This window comes from Megascapheus bottae, chromosome 25 (genome assembly GCF_031878675.1).
Source record: "Megascapheus bottae isolate mThoBot1 chromosome 25, mThoBot2.hap1, whole genome shotgun sequence".
Taxonomy (NCBI): Eukaryota; Metazoa; Chordata; class Mammalia; order Rodentia; family Geomyidae; genus Megascapheus; species Megascapheus bottae.
In genome coordinates, this window is record NC_143533.1 from 15,248,640 (window position 1) to 15,267,610 (window position 18,971).

At 37.6% G+C, this 18,971-nt stretch overlaps 1 protein-coding gene across 1 annotated transcript in view; it reads right to left on the reverse strand.

The window, feature by feature from the left end:
* Window positions 1-18,971, reverse strand: part of Unc13c (unc-13 homolog C) — a 269,849-nt gene that overhangs the window by 70,161 nt on the left and 180,717 nt on the right. Inside the window, exons 18-21 of the mRNA XM_090358380.1 lie at window positions 7,588-7,714; window positions 4,010-4,106; window positions 3,037-3,180; window positions 76-153 (exon numbers count right to left, since the gene is read on the reverse strand). Of these exons, the coding sequence (XP_090214506.1) occupies window positions 76-153; window positions 3,037-3,180; window positions 4,010-4,106; window positions 7,588-7,714 (446 nt within the window). The remainder of the gene's footprint in view (window positions 1-75; window positions 154-3,036; window positions 3,181-4,009; window positions 4,107-7,587; window positions 7,715-18,971) is intronic.

The window sequence follows — 18,971 nt, forward strand, 5'->3', positions numbered from 1 at the left end:
TCTCCCTTGCTAACCTCAAGTTGGAAAATATAAAAATCAACTGAGAGCTACTTGAAAGTAGAAAGTTTTACTCACCACATTCTCCTTATTACAGTAGGAACTGAAATCAGTGGATATAATTGCTGCATATTGGACCAACACTTTATTGATAGTCTAAGAAAGAAAATAAATTGGAAAATGTATCCATGTAAGTAAGCAAATCAGTACATATACTATGCACACTAGTGTTAAACTGAGCATATATCATTTTTGGCCCAGAAGGAACCATGCATGTACAATGACTAAGCCCACACCCTTCACAAACCAAGAATTTTATTGAGTAGCTTAAAATGAACTGGGAAAAAATTTCAAAGCATAAGCTAAAGTAGCAATTCCAAGTTAAATGTTTAAAAGTATAAACTCCAAGTATGACTATGTGTTTATTTTGCAGACCTTAACAATCACAACAAAACCTAGAATTACGGTAACACGAAGACATAAAGTTGACATTTTGTGGAGGCATATAATAATATGATTATAGTACTAAGAAAACTTGGTCTTGAAAAATATGAGATCTTTGAGCAGGATGGGGGAGGGTAATGGAAATAGTAACAATGTGACCGTGATCAAGAAGCATGGTGCTCATAAACTGACACATTGAATTGAAACCTCTTTGGAAAAGACTTAAAGATAATTAAAAAAAAAACCCAAAATGTAAGACATTATCGACAGAACAATAAGTCTAGGAAAATGTATTTCTAACAGGATTGATCTGTCTTCCACCTATGACTTTTCATGTTTACTTTAGGCTTAATGCTGAATTACTCTGGGCTTTGCTAAGGAGCACGTGTTCATTTGTACACATGAACACGACTCTGTCATTTGGTGACTGTGCAAATGGTAGGAGGTACTTCACTACTGCAAACATGGAAGCACTGTCTTGACTTTAATGCTTGTTGATCTCAGTCATTATGATTTACTGAGGATAAAGTTGGGATGGCACAAAATCCTCTATAATCCAGGGTTGCTTAGATGTTTTGCCATCTGCTGAGTGATTTGTTGAACAGCGAGGGGCAAGGGGCGAGGGGCAGAAGAGGGCGGGAGCTCAGGCGGGCAGGAGTTCTCAGGGCCTGTGACCAGGTATAACTTTCCTCTCCTCTCTCACAGTGCTTCGATGGAGTCTGTCCAGCTAGGAAACCTGCTCTTGCTCTTCTGATGGAGAATTCAACTGACTTTTCTAATGTTCTGCACAGTTTAAACAGTATGCTACTACATATATGAACTCTGGGAATTCAAACAATTATCCTAGGGTTCTACTACAAGTGGAACAGCATTTTTTAAAAATCATTATTGAAAAGGTGATGCTGGAGGTGTGGGGAGGGTTGTGGGGGTTACCGTTTCTCACTGCTACCCCATCTCTCATTTCTCCTGCTTGCCCCTCCCTAAGTGGCACAGAATTCTAACAGCATATACCATTCTTTTTGAATACTACATCCATAATGTCCCATCCCTCCTTTCTTCCTTCTCTTTGTATTTCTCTCTCCCTTCCCTCTCCTTCCTCCTTTTGTCTTTTTGCCAGTCCTCTCTCTTTCTTCTTCCTCTCTCCAACCCACCCTGCCCTTCCCTCCCTTAATCTCCTTCCCCCCTTCTCTGCTCTCCCTCTCTCCCTTTCCTTTATCTCTAAATTCCTATACTTCGCTGTCTCTTTCTTCTTTCCCTTCCTGCCAACCTACTCTTCCCTCCCTCTCTCCCTTTCCTTCCCTATCCCTTCTTTCCCCATCCTTTCCCCCCTCTTTCCCCTTCTCCTTCCCTCCAACCCACCCTTTCTTTCCTTCCTGCAGTTACATAAGTCAGGTCATGAGTATATTTCTATTTGGACAATGTCATCCCCAATTGAATTTTTTCATAAGCTCTTCTAATATTTCTTTCCCTCCCTCCCCCTCTCTTCTTTCTCTATCCTTCCCTCCCTTTTCCTCTTTCCTCCTTTCTTCCACTCTCTCTTCCTCCCTTCCTCCCTCAGTTTGAAACTACAATCCCTCTGCTTCATCTTTCATTTTGATAGGTCTGGCTTGGGTCAAATCCTACACTTTGCCTTAGTCTATTCTTCAACATTTCTCCCTTAGGCGTGTAACAGTCCTTCTCTTACAAGAAAGCCAGTGCTTCAGGTTTTCTCAAGCACCTCCCACTCTGTTTACTGTGATCCTACTATTTATGTTTGAGTTGTGTCCCTTTCCAATTAGAGTATGATTTCTTTCTTTTTTCTTTTTGATATGTTTTATTTGCAGAGCTGAGGATCCAACCCAAGGCCTAGTTCATATTAGACAAGCTCTCTACTTTCAAAAGATCTTAGCAAATAACAAGTTGCTTTAACATTTTAAGGTGAGAAAAGGTCTTAAGAGAAATTGGCTGACCAAAATCAATCTGTCACATAAGAATACAGAATCCACAAAAATCAATTGTACTTCTCAAGATTTCTGTGACATTTATTGGCTGATTATCAGACTTCCATTTTAAGGATTCCAACTTTAATGCATGTTGCACTATACTGTGATGTTTGCTACAAACTAGTCACCAATTTCAATATTAGGTTCTAAGACTAGACTGTCTAATAAGAAGGTTTTAGATGATCCAGCCAAGCCGGAGTGGTGGCTCACGCCTGTAATCCTAGCTACTCAGAAGGCTGAGATCTGAGGATCAAGGTTCAAAGCCAGCCCAGGTACAAAAGGACCTGAGATTCTTATCTCCAGTTAACTTCTAGAAAACAAGAAGTGGGGCTTGACTCAAGGGTAGGATGGTAGCTTTGAGCTGAGGAGCTCAGGGGCAGCACCCAGGCCAAGTTCAAGCCCCATGACCCACACAAAAAGAGATATATCCATTATTGCACAAGTAGGAAGTAGACAATAAAAGGGGATGCAATTCCTGAAAAGGTTTGAACCTAACAGTGTGGAATTATGAATTGAACTGGGGTAGAGGCATCAGAGAAAACATGCTCTACTCAACTGACAACATTTTTCAGGCTGTCACCAGTCCAGAAAGGACTCATTCCCTTTAACTCACCTTTGCAAATCTTCTCATTAGGTGAGACAATGCTTCAGGATTCGGGCATTCCAGTTTCTTAATAATCTCGAAGCTCTGATTAAGCTGAGCAAAGACGTCAACCACGGAGCATGAGAAGAGAGCATGATCTGATGTTTGCTGGAACTGAGGGGAGGAAAGGCAAGACCACCCCGGGATGCAGAGCGTTAGGGAGACGAATGAAGAATCGGCTCTACTTCACAGAAGCCACTGGGTCTCACATATCATGTACCCATATTTCCCTGCGATAAAATGCTTACTACACTTTTCAAATAGTTCAATGTGTCAGCCCTGGCATGGTTTAGTGAGCTGGATTTGGATCAGGATTTTGAGTCACTGAGAGGAACAGGGAGGTGTTTCTAGTCTCAACAATTTGGAAAGGTTTCAGAATAGTCAAGTTTTGTACCAGTTTAGTAACTTGCAGAATTATTGATACAGGAAGAAATAAAGACACTTGGGGGAAAAGATTTTGTGCTTCTGTTTGCTTTTTTGTTCTTAGTGATATTAGGGTTTAAAATCAGGGTCTTGTGCTTGCTAGGAAAGTACTACACCACTTCACCCATGCTTCCAGCCTTTTTTAAACTTAGTTTTCAGAAAGGGCTTCAGTTTTTGACACCTGCCTCTTGGCTGGCTAAGCTTATAGATGCATGGTATCATGCTCAGCTTACCTTTTGAGGTAATTTTTGTTCCTAGGCTGGCTTAGAACTGCAACCCCCTCCCCTATCTCTACCTCCTGTGTAGCAGTGATACAGGTATGTACCATCATATCTGGCGGTTTTGTTTTTCATTTGAGCAGCTCCTTAGGGTTTTGATCCGAAAACAAAATTGTTAAAACTTATTTTTGTCTTTGGGAAAATCATTCAAGTCAACCCTGGAACAAGGGACAATGGATAGTTGTGCACAGTTTAGAGACAGGATCCTAGTAAGAAGCCAACTTAAGGCAACTACAACTCACTCCATCTTTTTTGTCTCTTTCTAGTGCTCCATGCAGGAATTCCACAGCCACATCTTCATTTTCATCCAGCCACTGCATAACAAAAGGTTCAAACCACCTAAAAAACAACAACATACCACAAATCACATCATTTGGATATCAACATTATACTGTTCAATTATGAAAATAATTCAGGATTCATCCTCTCCTTTTAGTTCCTTCTTCCAGTTTTTCTACCTCAGAGGTCTTCTCTTTTTTGTTTGCTTATTTTATTGTTGGGGCAATATATCATACTCTTTAATAGCCCCATTACCTAATAGGCAATTACATAGTTGTTCCCCATTTTTCAAATTTCCTCTTGCAAGTCTATATGAGTATTCGCAGCCCTTGGTATTTTATGAGTGATTTTGAGTAGATTTGCTGTTAACAGAGTACTGGGGCTTGAACTCATGATATCATACTTGCTTGGCTTGGCTGCTCTATCACATGAACCACACCTTCCATTTCCAGCTTTGCCAGTAAACTGGAGATAAGAGTCTCTCAGATTTGTTTGTCTGGGCTGAGCCTCTGATCTCAGCTTACCCTCATCACAGGATCCTTCATTTCTTTCTTTCTTTTTTTTTTTTTTTTTTTTTTGCCAGTCCTGGGCTTGAGCTCAGGGCCTGAGCACTGTCCTTGGACTTTCTCAAGGCTAGAGCTCTACCACTTGAGCCTCAGCACCACTTCCGGCTTTTTCTATATATGTGGTGCCAAGGAATCGAACCCGGGTCTTCATGCATGCTAGGCAAGCACTTTAACCACTAGGCCAAATTCCCGGCCCCAGGATCCTTCATTTCTAACAAGATTTGATCTCTGTATTTTGTCCATAGAGCTCATACTGTAGAAGTCTCCACTTAAGTTTCAGATTCCTGGGGGGCTTGAAACTCATGACCTAGGTGTTGTTCCTGGGCTTTTTTTTTTAGCTCAAGGCTAGCACTCTACCACTTGACCCACTGCTCTCAGTCTGGGTTTCTGGAAGTTAATTTGAGATAAGAGTCTCTGGGATCCTCAGATCTTAGACTACCAAGTAGCTTGGATTATCGGCACAAGCCACCAGCACTCAGCTATTTTAAATTTTGTTGATGTCCCTCCATTCCACTTATTTCTTTCTGCCTAAATCTCCACATATAGGTAGACCAGGAAATTGCATACACAGTGTTGTGCTCAGGTCCCGGGGGTCCATTTTTGTGAGAGTATGGTCCTACAAATCTAAAAAGCCTTCATAACCCTGGGCAATAATAGTTGTGAGTTATTGATCACTGTTTGCAGCACTGTATTGCAAAAAGGTAAACAGATGCAGTTATGAGTAGGAGAGGAGGAAATCTCCTAAAGTGAATTCATCTTTTCTTGGGCACTGTCACTTCTCACTTGGGGGTTGGATTGAGTGCTCTCTCACACTGCTTAAAGTGATTCAGTTTAATTAGTCTTCAGTGAACACATTAGTCTGACTTGAGTTTAATGTAGTAAGTCTACCAGAGATAAAGGCAGATGTCTCTGGCACACAGTTCCCCTGATTTACTTCCCTCACCTTGATCAATGCTATGACCACCAACTGCTTCCATATGTGCACTTCATATTTAATGTTTTCCAACTTTTATGATCACACATAGTTGTTAAATTCTGTAAACTTCTATTTTCAAAACTTCCTTTCCAACTATTTTTTAAATCTTCATTCTTTAATTTTTTTCTTCTTTTAAAGAAGGTTATTGTAAATGTACATAAAGGTGATATAGAGAGGGGTCACAGTTTCCTACAATGTCACCCATTTTTTTGCTCTCTCCCAATTTTTTTTTTGCTAGTCCTGGGCTTGAGTCCAGGGCCTGAGCACTGTCCTTGAGGTTTCTTAAGGCTAGAGCTCTACCACTTGAACCACAGCACCATTTCTGGCTTTTTTTCTATGTATTGGTATTGAGGAATTGAACCCAGGTCTTCGTTCATGCTAGGCAAGCACTCTACCAGTCTGGCCTTCTCTCCCAATTTTTCCTTCCCATCCCCACCTACAAGTTGTATAATTCATTCTCCATATAGTGTCCAGTGAATACCACTGTGATACTTTACCTTTGTGTTCTTACTTAAGCACTCTATCTTATTAGTATAAACTCTTGAATTATGATGGATATGGCTTTATATTTAATACATTTTCATCGACAAAATAGTTGGTATTTACTAACATAGTAAATAACTGTGAATACATTATAAAATATATATGCTTTGGGGAAGGCTTAGATTGAATTAATAACTATGTATGTTAGACCTTGGGTAGTGAGAACAGGTAAAAAAGATTCTTGGGAATTTCTGATATAATGCACTGTTATTATATACTCAGTAAATTCCTTGAACTTACTCTTCCTAACTCAATTTTTGAATCCTTTGCTCACTGGCTTCTCAACTGCTCTCTTACTTGTAGTATATATTCTTAATCTGTCCTATTATCCACTTGTATGTCTGTGAAGAAAGCTGGACTACAGACTGTCAGTATCTCATCATCACCTTGTTCTAAACCTTCTCAGTCTCTTTCCTGACTTTCAGTCTCTTTGAATTCCTCCAATGACTTATTTATGCAGTCCAAGGTTCATAACATCTACTCATAACAATCCCAAACTATGTTTCCCATAGTGCTTTCTACTGACTTTTATTTTAAAAGAACTTCCCTAGAGCTTTTTAGAAAATGCTATTTCCTCTGTCTCACACCCACCTATTCCATACTCTACAATTATACTCACAACTTTTCAATCCCATCTTAATGCTTATTTTCCTTTTTCTTGCCACTGATTTTTCAGTGTACAACCCATGTGACTACACCATGTGCTGTGAGTACTGTGTTATGTCCTACAAATTATAGTAATGCCTTTCTTCTGTGAGAATCTATAATATTTCGTTTAGGCTTTTTAACTTGTTTTGTCTTCCTGCTGTGTCATACTTTTCTTACTTATCAATCATTGCCGAAGTGTAAGCTCCTTTCAGGGAGAAAACCTGCACTTTATGCACTATTGTGCAAAACAAATGATAACTCTTAGCTTCATGCCGGACAAATGGAAGGTGACCCTTTAATTAGATAAAACATGTGAGCACCTCCATTAGAAAACCTGCACTTTCATACTTTTGAAGGTTTGTTGATCCTGAGGGTTGAACTCAGGGTCTAGGTGATGTACTACTTAAGCCACAGCTTCACTTTTAGCTTTTTTACTGGTTTGTTCTAGATAAGCATTTCATGCCCAAGCTGGCTTTGAACTCTGATCCTCAGATCTCAGCTTCCCGACTACGAATATTACAGGCATGAGTCACTGGCACCCAGCTCTGGCACTTTTTACAGGAAATAGTTTAATCATATTCTATTATACAGTTCTTTAAGTTGAATATCCAGGTAAGGCACCTGGAAAAAAGCACATCACAATTCAATTAAATATGGCTCTTACTTGCCAACTTTTAAGCATTAATTTCATGACAAGAACTTGGCATTCAAATGAAGACCGTGAAGAGATTTTTTTTCAGCCACTGCACAGTTCAGAAAGAACTATGAATGGAGAACAAATAGGAGGGATATAAAAATCATTACTTACAAGGAGTATTCAGGAACTGCATCCTTGAAGGCAGGAAGTTCTCGTACATATTCATTATAAAACCATTTCACTTTGAAATGCAAATTCATGTAATCAGTGCTCTTGCATAACCGTTGCTTCTCATGTTCTATAATAGAGGAAGTAAAACAATTAATAAGGTTTGGTTTGCCAACAATGCTGCTGTATCCCAATCTGCTTTTGGTAATCTTATCTCTGTAAAGGAGAAGAAAGAATGTTACAAGTAGGGGCAAATTGCTTAAGGAACACTTGAAATATCACAACATATAAAAAATAAAAAACACATGCCCCTTTAAGACAAGTCAAGTAGAAATGCAAAGTAAATGATTTCCATGTGTCATAATGGAAAAAGTGTGAATTTTGATACAACTAAAGAAAAAGAATGTACTAAGATTTTCATATTTTGGCTCTGATGCAAGATAATAGAATAAATTAATATTCTGAGCATGAGTAAAGCATGATTTAAACCAGGAGCCATAACCACAGATTAATACGGTATATTTTTTCTAATACTTAAAAAATTAAGGTAGCTGAAAAGGTAGAAAATATATAATTTCTCAGCTAAATGGTTTTTATTTCACCTTTTAAGCTCAGCTAGAATTACTCTGAACTCTGTGGCTTTTTGATATTTCTTTAGCGGAATTTTCTAATACGGAACATTTCTGCCTGAAAGTGTGGCTTAAAACTATATTAGTGATATGGTCATAGAGAACTCAGAGAAAGGAGATATAGAAATTTGCTCATGATACATTTCTGATAGTGATATCTTAAAAAAATACTAGGAAAAAAAGATAAGTAGAAAATTATCTTCCTCCCTCATAGATACATTTCTGGTCTATCTACTTAGAATTCTGGTCTAGACCTTCCATCCGCAAAGCTAGATGGTTATATTTAAAGTAAGCAATTACTCCGGATTAGACTTCATTAATGGACTTAATTTATGCAACATAGATTTATTGGTCATCTGTTATGAAACTGGGAATTCAACAAAGCAGCAAGACAGTGTCTCTGTTACCATGGAGCTTATAATATAGTTAAGAGGCAGACAATAAAAGTATTCAATGTAATGTGAAGTAGTGGTAAGTGTTCTGGGGAAAAAATAGTACAGGTTAAGAGAGGAAATAAGCTGAGAGTGCCTTTTTAAATGGGTATTCAAGGAAGGTCTCTAATGAGATGACAAAAGTGAGAAGCATTCTGAATTCAGAGAGCAAACCATACAGCCATCTCCTGCGATTCCATCTCAAGTGAAGAGACTCTCAAGTAAGAGTGCACTTCACAAGTGCAAGAGAAGCAAGGAGGCCAATGAGACAGAAGCAGAGGGCACAGGGTCATGTTGAGAGTTGAGCAAGTTGAGTTTAGGAAAAAGCCAGGACTAGTTGGCATAGCACTTCAGAATCTGTAATGCAGACATTTCCCCTGGGTCACTGGATAACTCCAAACAATTTGGATCTAATTTCCATTCGCAAAAACACCACCCTGTTTCCTGTCTGGAGAAAACATTAAGAGGACTCAAAATGGGAGAGGAAAGAATGTTGTAAAATGCTATTATTGCACAACACCAAGCAGTGGACTTGGTGGTGACAATGATCCTTGTCATGAGGATGGGTTCTAATCTTGGCCCTGAGCCATTCTATTATCACACAATCTTGCATCTCATCTCCTTTCTTCTTAATTGTTTGGAGGGAAGAAATGACCACTGATGGACACAAATCTATTTTCATATAATCATAGGTTGATAGATGAACAAATGGTTATTAAGGTATCCACCACCCCTTTTGCAACTCTTTAATTTTCTCATCTTCTCCTTGGACTATGCCACCACTCATCCTAATGGAGAGTGTGTTTAACCCTGGGTTTGGTCTACAGGATTTCTGGCGTAGAGCTTCCCTGGGAGCATATCACTGCTTAATTTAATTATTTAAGATACTGAAATAAAAGGACTGATTTCTGTCATGACTTCATTTTTCTAACAACTGTCAATAAAATATGAAAATAATTTCCTTCCATAATCCTTAGCTCTTATTAACTATGCAGGAGCAAGTTTCTTATATTTCTCAGAAGTTTATAACTCTTTAGAGCAAAATCACTGTCTAGTTTTGTGGATTTTCTTATTAAAAGACTCAAATCTTGATAGATTTTACTTCTGCAATTTCGTGTACATTTTCTCAGAATGTATTTAAAAATAACCTGTAGTGGAGAACCATTTTTAGAATAAAATTGATTTCTATCAATTATTTATAACATAGAAAACCAAAAAGTAAGAATTTATCTTTTTGGAAGATTTAAACTTAGCCTTTTTATCCCCTTTATTCCTTATAAGGGGAAATAAAACAAATTGATTTATCATGAAGATAAAGTGAAAAAAATGATCCATATAGGTTATTGTTGGCCTGGAAGTAATCAAGTAATTACTTCCAGTAAAACAATAACTGAACAATTAAAAAGTAATTAAATAATTAACTATTCGGTAATTTTTAACCTACTATTAGCAGCAATGGCTATTTTTCTTACATTATGGTTAATTTCTTTGATTAATAAGTTTCTTTCCTCCACAGACTCATTTTAAGTCTAATATAATAGATTTCAGCTACTGGTTTAAAAATAATATCTGGGTAGACATCCCTTACTCTAGCCTGATGACATTTTACACTGAAAATATTTCCAATAGGTACAAAAAGGTATGAATACTTTCATGACCACTAAAACATGAAAATCATGGTCAGTGTGAAGAGGAATCTCCACAATATCCTGGCTTTATAAAACTTCAATAGATGGTCCTCCTAGACAGGTTATGAGAACCTAAAAGTATGACCCTGTAATAATCCTGGTACCTTTCTTACACTTTCTCTTGGCTAGCCAGTTTTTCTGCGTCTTCAACTGCATGCCAGGTAGAGAAATTCTGTAGGGGACCAAGTTGTTTATTCAAAGGCAGAGTTCTTATTGGTCGTAGAGATGTTACATCAAGCTCATTGCTTGATCATCTTATACACCCCACTATACTTGTCAGGTTATTTTCCTCTTCATCTGGAATGAATCCTCAGCTCATCTACACTCAGCCATCGTTACCATATTTAAGCATACCTTTAAATTCTCATAATCTAAGAAGTTATCACCAATTGATGTCATTCCATACTGACTGATCTCTTAGTAAGAGATTCTACTAATGACTCCTTGTATTTTCCTAATAACCCTTCCTTTAAGTATACTTTATCTCCAAGACAAATCAGTATCTCTTTCATAGAGCTTTTATCAGTGTCAGTAAACGGAGGTTCAATTATTTTTACATGATTGAGTTGTAATTTATCATTTATAGGATAAAAAATTTGACTAGTGAAACTATGAATACTATAACATCTAATCTATCATCTCCTCATGTATTCTGAAGGAGTAACTGTTTTATTAGGACAATGTGAAGATAAATAGAATCACATAACACCTTGGAAAGCTGGGGATTTATCCTGTTCTCTCTACAGTCTAATTGTCTCCTTTGTGTTCATTTGTTGGAGTTTTTCAAGCTGTGAGACATCACAGACATATTCCCTAAGCAGACAACAATAGCATGAGAACATATTGAAATCACATGAAATGGAACACTACCATCAGATATGTGCTATCAATTCAGCAAACATTCTAATATATAATAAAGGAGCTATTATTCTTGTGGCTATACAAGAAACTAGCAAAATCATTGTACTGTAGAAGTGCTTAAATGCAAAGAAAGGAAATGGCTTTGAAACTAGTCTCTAAAAGCATTTCATTCCTAAGTTGTTAGGATAAGAGTCAATCAAGTGGTCTGTCTCCTAGGATTTCATTGAATTATTATTCTTTTCCAGATAATCCAAAATTACTGGGAATGGTATCACTTGATATATATATATATATATGCATATATATGTATGCATATACATGTGTGCATGTAGGAAGAATGTGTGGTTACTTTGGCCTCTCCTAGCAGAGATTTGCAATAGAGCAAAACCTAGATACATAAGGCCATGCAGTATGACGCTAAACAAAATGACCTCTAGGTTATAGAAACAAAAGCCATATAATGAATGGTTGTTATCCTTAATGTACTATGTTATCTCTCATCTCTTTTGCTGTCCCTTGGTTATCTCATATTGATACAGTATCTCACTTTGTTATCTGATATATTGGATATATTTGTATTTGGTTATTTGAAATTGGATAGGGAAGTGGGGAAAACAAGATGAGGGGTGGAGATGGGGGGGAGGGAAATGGGGACCAAGACATGAGAAAGGGTATCAATGTATGTGAAGTAATGCACTTTCTATCTGGTGAATATAATGTAACACTTCTATTAATTGCAATAAAAATATATGAAAAAAAGAATGTGTGGTTACTGCTGAGAATGTAGGATTCTAGTGTTATTCAAGTAAAATTTTAGTTAAACCTAAGATATATATCTTTTCCTTGTGCTAGCTACAAGAAGTATGGAATGTTTTAAGATATATTTAACATAGAGATATGTGTTCTCATCCTTCAGATGAAAGAATAAACCTCTACTCATCTAATTAAAGAATACCTCAATTTTTATCAAGCTGATTTTCTATTTATAGCCAATTAAGAGAGAGCTTATCTACAATGCGTATTTTCAAGAATGGAAAGTGTATTATTATGTTACTAAAATATCCACATAAAAGTAATTGGGAGGAGTCCCGAGTGTAGCCTAGTGGTAGAGTGCTCACCTAGCACGCACGGAGCCCTGGGTTGGATTCCTTGGTACCACATACTCAGAAAAAGCCAGAAGTGGACTGTGGCTCAAATGGTAGAGGGCTAGCCTTCAGCAAAAAGTGTCCAAAGACAGTGCCCAAGCCCTGAGTTTAAGCCCTATGACTGGCAAAAAAAATAATTAGGTAGCAGGGCACTCATACCTGGAATCCCAGCTTTACAGAGGATATATGTCATCTGATGATTATGGTTTGTGGCTTTCCCAAACAAAAACAAGAGACTCTATATCAAAATCATAAGCATAAAGGACTGGAAGTCTTGTCCAAGTAGTAGATACTTGCCTAGCAAGCTTGAAGCTCTGAACCCAACTCCCACTACTTCCTCAAACATACAAAACCCCCACAAAATTGGAAAATACTTGCAGGAGATTTCTTTTTCTCTTTGTTCCAGTGATGTTTCTGTCAAATAGGTAATAAAAGATGACTACTCTTGCAGAAAAAAATAGACAAAGGTTAGGAATAGAAAAAGAATTACAAATGACTGTACAGGGTAAAATGCTTACTCAACTGCCTTAATTATTAAAAAGAAAAAAAGAACCTGAAGTATTTATTTTCAGCAGAAGTTTGATAAAGATTAAACATATTCTTCAGTATGTGCTAGAAAGAGAGAAGCAGGTATTTTAAGAATCCTATTAGTCAAAACTTTAAATGATGAACCTTACCGAAAATTACTATTGATGCTTAAGATTTAGATTCTGTTGCTTATTGCTTACTTAAAAAAAATCACCATCAATCATGTCTTCAGTGTGAGTGTGTGTGTTTTACAATCATGTAGATGGATAATTTGGTGCTCTGGCTTTCAGCCTGGGACATCCACTTCTCTCCTGGGATTGTCCTTTTCCTTTTTTTTTTTCCTTGTCAATTCTGGGACTTGAACTCTGGCCTTGGGCGTTGTCCCTGATCTCTACAGCTCAAAGCTACCACCCTATCCCTTAGGGCCCTAGCGCCACTTCCAGTGGTTAATCGAGATAAGAGTCTCACAAACTTTAGTGCCCAAGCTGGCTTTGAAGTGAGACCCTCAGATCTCAGCCTCCTGAGTAGCTTGGATTACAAGTGTGAGCCACTGTGCCCTGGTTCTGGGATTGTCTTTCTATCTCAGCCATCCTGTCTAGGGTCTCACCCTAGATCATGTTCTGACCAAAAAAAGCATTCCCTTCATAAACCTCATCTGGAGGCATCTTGCTTGTTGATAACAGTCTGACTATTGGAACATAAACTGCCTCCCATCTCCTTGCTTGTTTTATCCAAGGAAAAATGACATTTTCTCTATAGGATCCCCTTTGTAACTATTTCCACCTCACTTTGCTGAGTCAATCTATATCATGATTGTAATCCTAGTTGTGACTCTTACCTAATTGGCTTCTCTTTATCTTTGTCATACCCATGTGACAAAGACATAAGGGGAATAATTCCCAGTCCCTATCTGCTCTGTGACAGGACTTCAGTGTATCCATATGCTTGGAGATCCATATTACCATGCTATCTGATCTGATCTAAAAAGATGACCACAGAATTCCAAGAAGGGCCTTGACACAGGTATCTGCCTCTCACAGAACATCTTTGCTTCCTACAATCCAAGGTCCTCAGTTTACACAAATGTCTTTCTCTGTCCTCAACTATCCAAGAATCTCTTCTTTCCTGAACGGGTCCGCATCTCCCACTACCCTTTTCACCAGTCTGCCTTCTCCTTTGCCCTGCTCTTGCCCTTACAATCAAAATTTTCGTACTGTGATTTAAGGCTTAACTTGTGTACTTGCAAACCAGATCCTACTCAATTTCTTCAAGGTGAGGAGTTTGCTGAAATTACATGATTTGTCTTCTACATTACTCATTTTTTCTCTGTGTACTGAATTACTCCCGCCATCATAAAAATGAATGATATTCCCTCATTATTTTAAATGTGTTTTTAATACTGAAATGAAGACCAAGAAGATTATGGAATTAATATGTCCTGTAGAATAATGATAATCTTTAAGCTAAAAGAAACCACAGTATCAAGAGATTATACAACCTAATAAGCCCTTGCAACAAAAACAATGCATCTTAAGTGGTAAATACCAAGAGAAACATGCATTTAGCACATGTTTGTATAGTACAATGTTACTTTATCAACAGTCAAACTAAAAGTTAAAACAGTAATCAATCAATTAAAGATCAATATTTAGGGCAAAGGCATATATTGGAAGAAAAAGCAGAGAGATAAATAAAATTAACCAGCAAGTATGAGACAAATTTCCAATTTCTGTTATGGCTGAAATTCAAAGTCTAAACAAACAGGTTCTCCTTTTTAACTATCCCAATACCTAATTTAAAATGAGCACCATATTCTATTCTGTCACTGGTCTGCTGAGAAAAGAACACCCATATACTGATCATGCTATTGAAAACATTGGGAAATAATTTGGCAATGAATTTTGAAAGAAATACAACATTAATCTTTTTCAAGTCAATAATTCTACTCTGCATAATTTGCCCAAAGATATAAACAACAAAATGAAAAGAAAAGCAGACTACAAGAACATTTTCACTGTAGCATTATTCATTATAATTTAAAGAATACTAACAACTTGATTATTCCCCAAACAGGAATTACAATGTTGAAGTTGATAGCTTTGGTGGAATATTACATAACTATTTAAATGACTTTGACACTATATGTCAATATGCTGTGCTTCAAATGTGAAAATAAGACATCATAAACACTGGTGTCATATGAAATTCTACAGGCAAATATAGCACTGGAAAATATGATGGTAGGATCGTAACTAGCCTGAAGTTTTATTTTTTTTACATAAGATAATGAAAATGCAAAAATAAATCAGAGCCAGGTGCAGTGGCTCATGCCTGTAATCCTAGCTACTCAGGAGCCTGGGCACAAAAGAATCTGAGACTCTTATCTCCAAATAACCTCTAGAAAATGAGAAGTGGGGCTTGGCCCAAGGGTAGGGTGGTAGCCTTGAGCTAAAGAGGGACAGTGTCCAGTCTGAGTTCAAGCCCCATGACCCACAAAATAAATAAATAAATCAAATAAATCAAATAAATCAATTCACAATATTCAGTTTAGGAATCAGGTTTCACGTTTCTTCAAGGATATGATTCCTCCACCAGACCCCCAGTCCACAGATTTTAATATACAGAATTATTCACTTGAATAGTTAATATGTTGTAATGATGTGTTCTATATTTAGAATAATTTTTTGTAGTACAGGAAGATAGGGACATGTAAGTATAGATGGATCGCATACAGGAAGAGAGATTTGGGAGGGCTGGTGGCTGAAAGGATTTCATGGGAAACATAGTATCTTGAACTAGTGCAGTGATAGGTGGGAGAGAGAGAGAGGGGAGGGAGGGAGAGGAGGAGAGAGAGGGGAGGGAAAGGGTGGGGGAGAGAGAGAGGGAGGGAGGGAAGGAGGGAGAGAGAGAGAGAGAGAGAAGGAGAGGGAGAGAGAGAGGGGGAGAGGGGGAGAGGGGGGAGAGGGAGAGAGAGAGAGAGAGAGAGAGAGAGAGAGAGAGAGAGAGAGAGAGAGAGAGAGAGAGAGAGAGAGAGCGAGCGCGCGCACGAACTTGCGCGAGAGCTCAAGTGCATGCTAGCTAGCTTGGAAGTAATACAGCTCTAACTCTGTCAGCAAGGAAAGAGGGAAAGGGGTAGATGTGTTCTGACTTGAAGATTCAACACCATTATTGGTGTCAACTATAGGGACTATGAATGGGAGAAGTGCTTGAAATCACGTTCTCAATGTGCTGGCGGGAATCTGGAACATTTTCCCTAGAAATGAATCAAAAGTTACAGATGTATAGATGATAAGCAGTTCAAGAATGTGGGAAACTGAACTTAAAGTATCAAATTAGACAATGTGTGTCAGTACAGAACAGGTACAGACACTAAGGTAGATTCTAGTTCTCATTTACAAGTAGAAAGATTTGGGCAGTAAGAATCTAGGACTTTAGAAAGAAGATCTCTTCATAGTGACTACATGCAACAATCCCCATATAAATCTAGGTTATTTCTTTTTTTAAATATGCATGTGTACAATTTGGTCAGCACAAAATTCCAGAAGTAAGAAAATTCAATGTTTGAATCTCAGCTCTCTTGTAGACATTTTATTTTCCCCTCAGAAGGAAAGCAAACAGATGGCATTTTTATTTTGTGGTTCACTTCCATCTGAAGATAATTTGGGGCCATGAGACGTACAAGCAATCAATTGAGTTTGTAAGGACGTAATCATGCGTTTTTTGTGGCTCAAACTTTCTGTGGGGTCAGAATTGTGGGCTGGGTCATTTGAAATTTAAAAATACCTAGAGGAAAAGGGAAGTGTAGGGTCAGGGTAGTAATATGAGTATTCATGGTTCTTTTTTTTCTTCTAAGAGGGCCTGTATGCTTTCTACAAATATCTGTAGAAGGGGAGGCCTGGAGTTTGGCCTAGTGGTAGAGTACTTGCCTATCATGTATAAAGAGTTCAATTCCTTGGAAGTGGCACTGTAGTTCAAGTGGCAGAGCGCTAGCCACGAGCAAAAAGTGTTCAAGGACGGTGTCCAGGCCCTGAGTTTAAGCCCCAGGACTGGCCAAAAAAATTTTTAAAAAATGGGGCTGGGAGTTTGGCTTAGTGATAGAGTACTTGCCTAGCATGCATGAAGACGGCGTTTGATTCCTCAGTACCACATACACAGAAAAAAACTGGAAGTGGTGCTGTGGCTCAAGTGGTAGAACCCTAGGTTTGAGAAAAGTCCAAGGACAGTGCTCAGTCCCTGAGTTCAAGCCCCATGACTAGAAAAAATATTTAAAAAATATTTTGTAGAAGGACTAGTCATATGACTACCTAAAAATTGATTTTTTTCCTTATGAATGTACCTAACTCTGCCAATTATAGATATGCATGAGGTTTAGATAGTTGAAAAAATGTAACAGATCTAATTACATGAAAGTGGTAAGATTACTTTCAGCATGTACAGAAAATACACTGATATTTTAAGCTGCCTGTAAGTTTCTTACTTAAGTATTTTTATATAGATTTCAAATCTAAATCTACATAATAACTCTATGAAATGTAAACATGCCACCCACATTCTTATTTGTTATAGGACAGATCTGGACTAAAGATCTGTCTAGAGAAAGGAAAAGGCTGTGAAATGAGCAGTCAACTCTATCATTGATGAGATTCTGATTTTATGAAACAACACCAAATGTTTTGAGAATTACAAGTTTTAGAAATTTTGGAGCATCTGTTGAGCCAGGTTTTTCCCCCCCTATGCCGCATATAATAGAAGTGACAACAATATTTAGATGCTACTGAATATGTATGTCAAGCTTGCCGGCTGGGAAGTGTTTCATGACTAAAATATCATGAGCATAATCAAACAGCTAAATATGGACATGCATTTCCTCTTTTGGAACATTCTGGGGACTTGCCAACATGGAAAACAGTTGAGGCTAACTGGTAACCATGAAGAGTAATTGTCCAAGGGTAAGCTAGTTTCACAATAAGGAAAAACCAATTTGTTACTGGACAATTTAAACTGGTGAATACACATGCACATAAACAGCCAACAGAGGAATGTAAACTCTAAATTTCACAGACTATAGCATTTAAGGATCAATGTTGAAAATTTAAAAATTGGCAGTTAGCATGTATTTTGGGCTGGGCATTGGTGGCTCATGCCTGCAATCCTAGCTACTCAGGAGGCTGAGATCTGAGGATCACAGTTCAAAGCCCAGGCACTAAAGTCCTTGAGACTTTTATCTCAGTTGCCTTGCAATCTACTCTTATGATATAGATTATAATACAGACCTTAGTAAATCTGTTTTGTAGAACACACACACATATTACCATAGACTAAAAAGACGAAACATTGCATTTGAAATACTGTATTACAGTCGAAATATTTAGCCATTACAAAAGAAGTTGAGAACTTTTACAAAGTCAGATGAAAAGTGCTGGATCTTCATGCAGAAAAAAAATTCTTCTGACTAAAGATGTGAAATTGGCAAAAGAGAAGTAGTTCTCTAATAGAAAGGACCCATATTCAAGAATATCTAAAACTTAGATTTTTCAATTATTTCAGGAAATTTGATTGTCTCAAAATTCTGCATGGAATTGGTTTTATACATTGCCTTTCTTGAGTATGTCAATTAACAAAACCAAATATTAACCCCCAATCCAGTACTCTGATAGCAATTTTTTCCCTGAGTAGTGACTTAATAAATTAACTTCTCTCTCAAGGTCAGCAGAAGCCATAAAATGTTAATGACACTCTTTTAGATATTATCTTCTGTCCAGGTTTTTCTAAAGGAGAATCTGCAACATGGTTATAACATCTGAAGATTCCCTTAGGAAGACTTGCATCACTAAGTAGGCAAGATCTATTCAAATTCACATAACAATGATTCCCACAGTTGCACTAGCTGTTTGAATATGGGTACCAAATGGCAGAACCTCTCAGTGGAATAGACAAATGAAAGACCTCTAACACCCAGTAGGCTCATCCTACTTCTTGAAATTCCTGAGCTAGGATTTAGGGTAAGTGATTAAAATCATGGGTTTCCTCTTCCATGTAGTAAAGAGAGAATGTGATTTAAATTCTCATGCAAATAGTTTTATCCAGTTGGTGCACACTCAAACA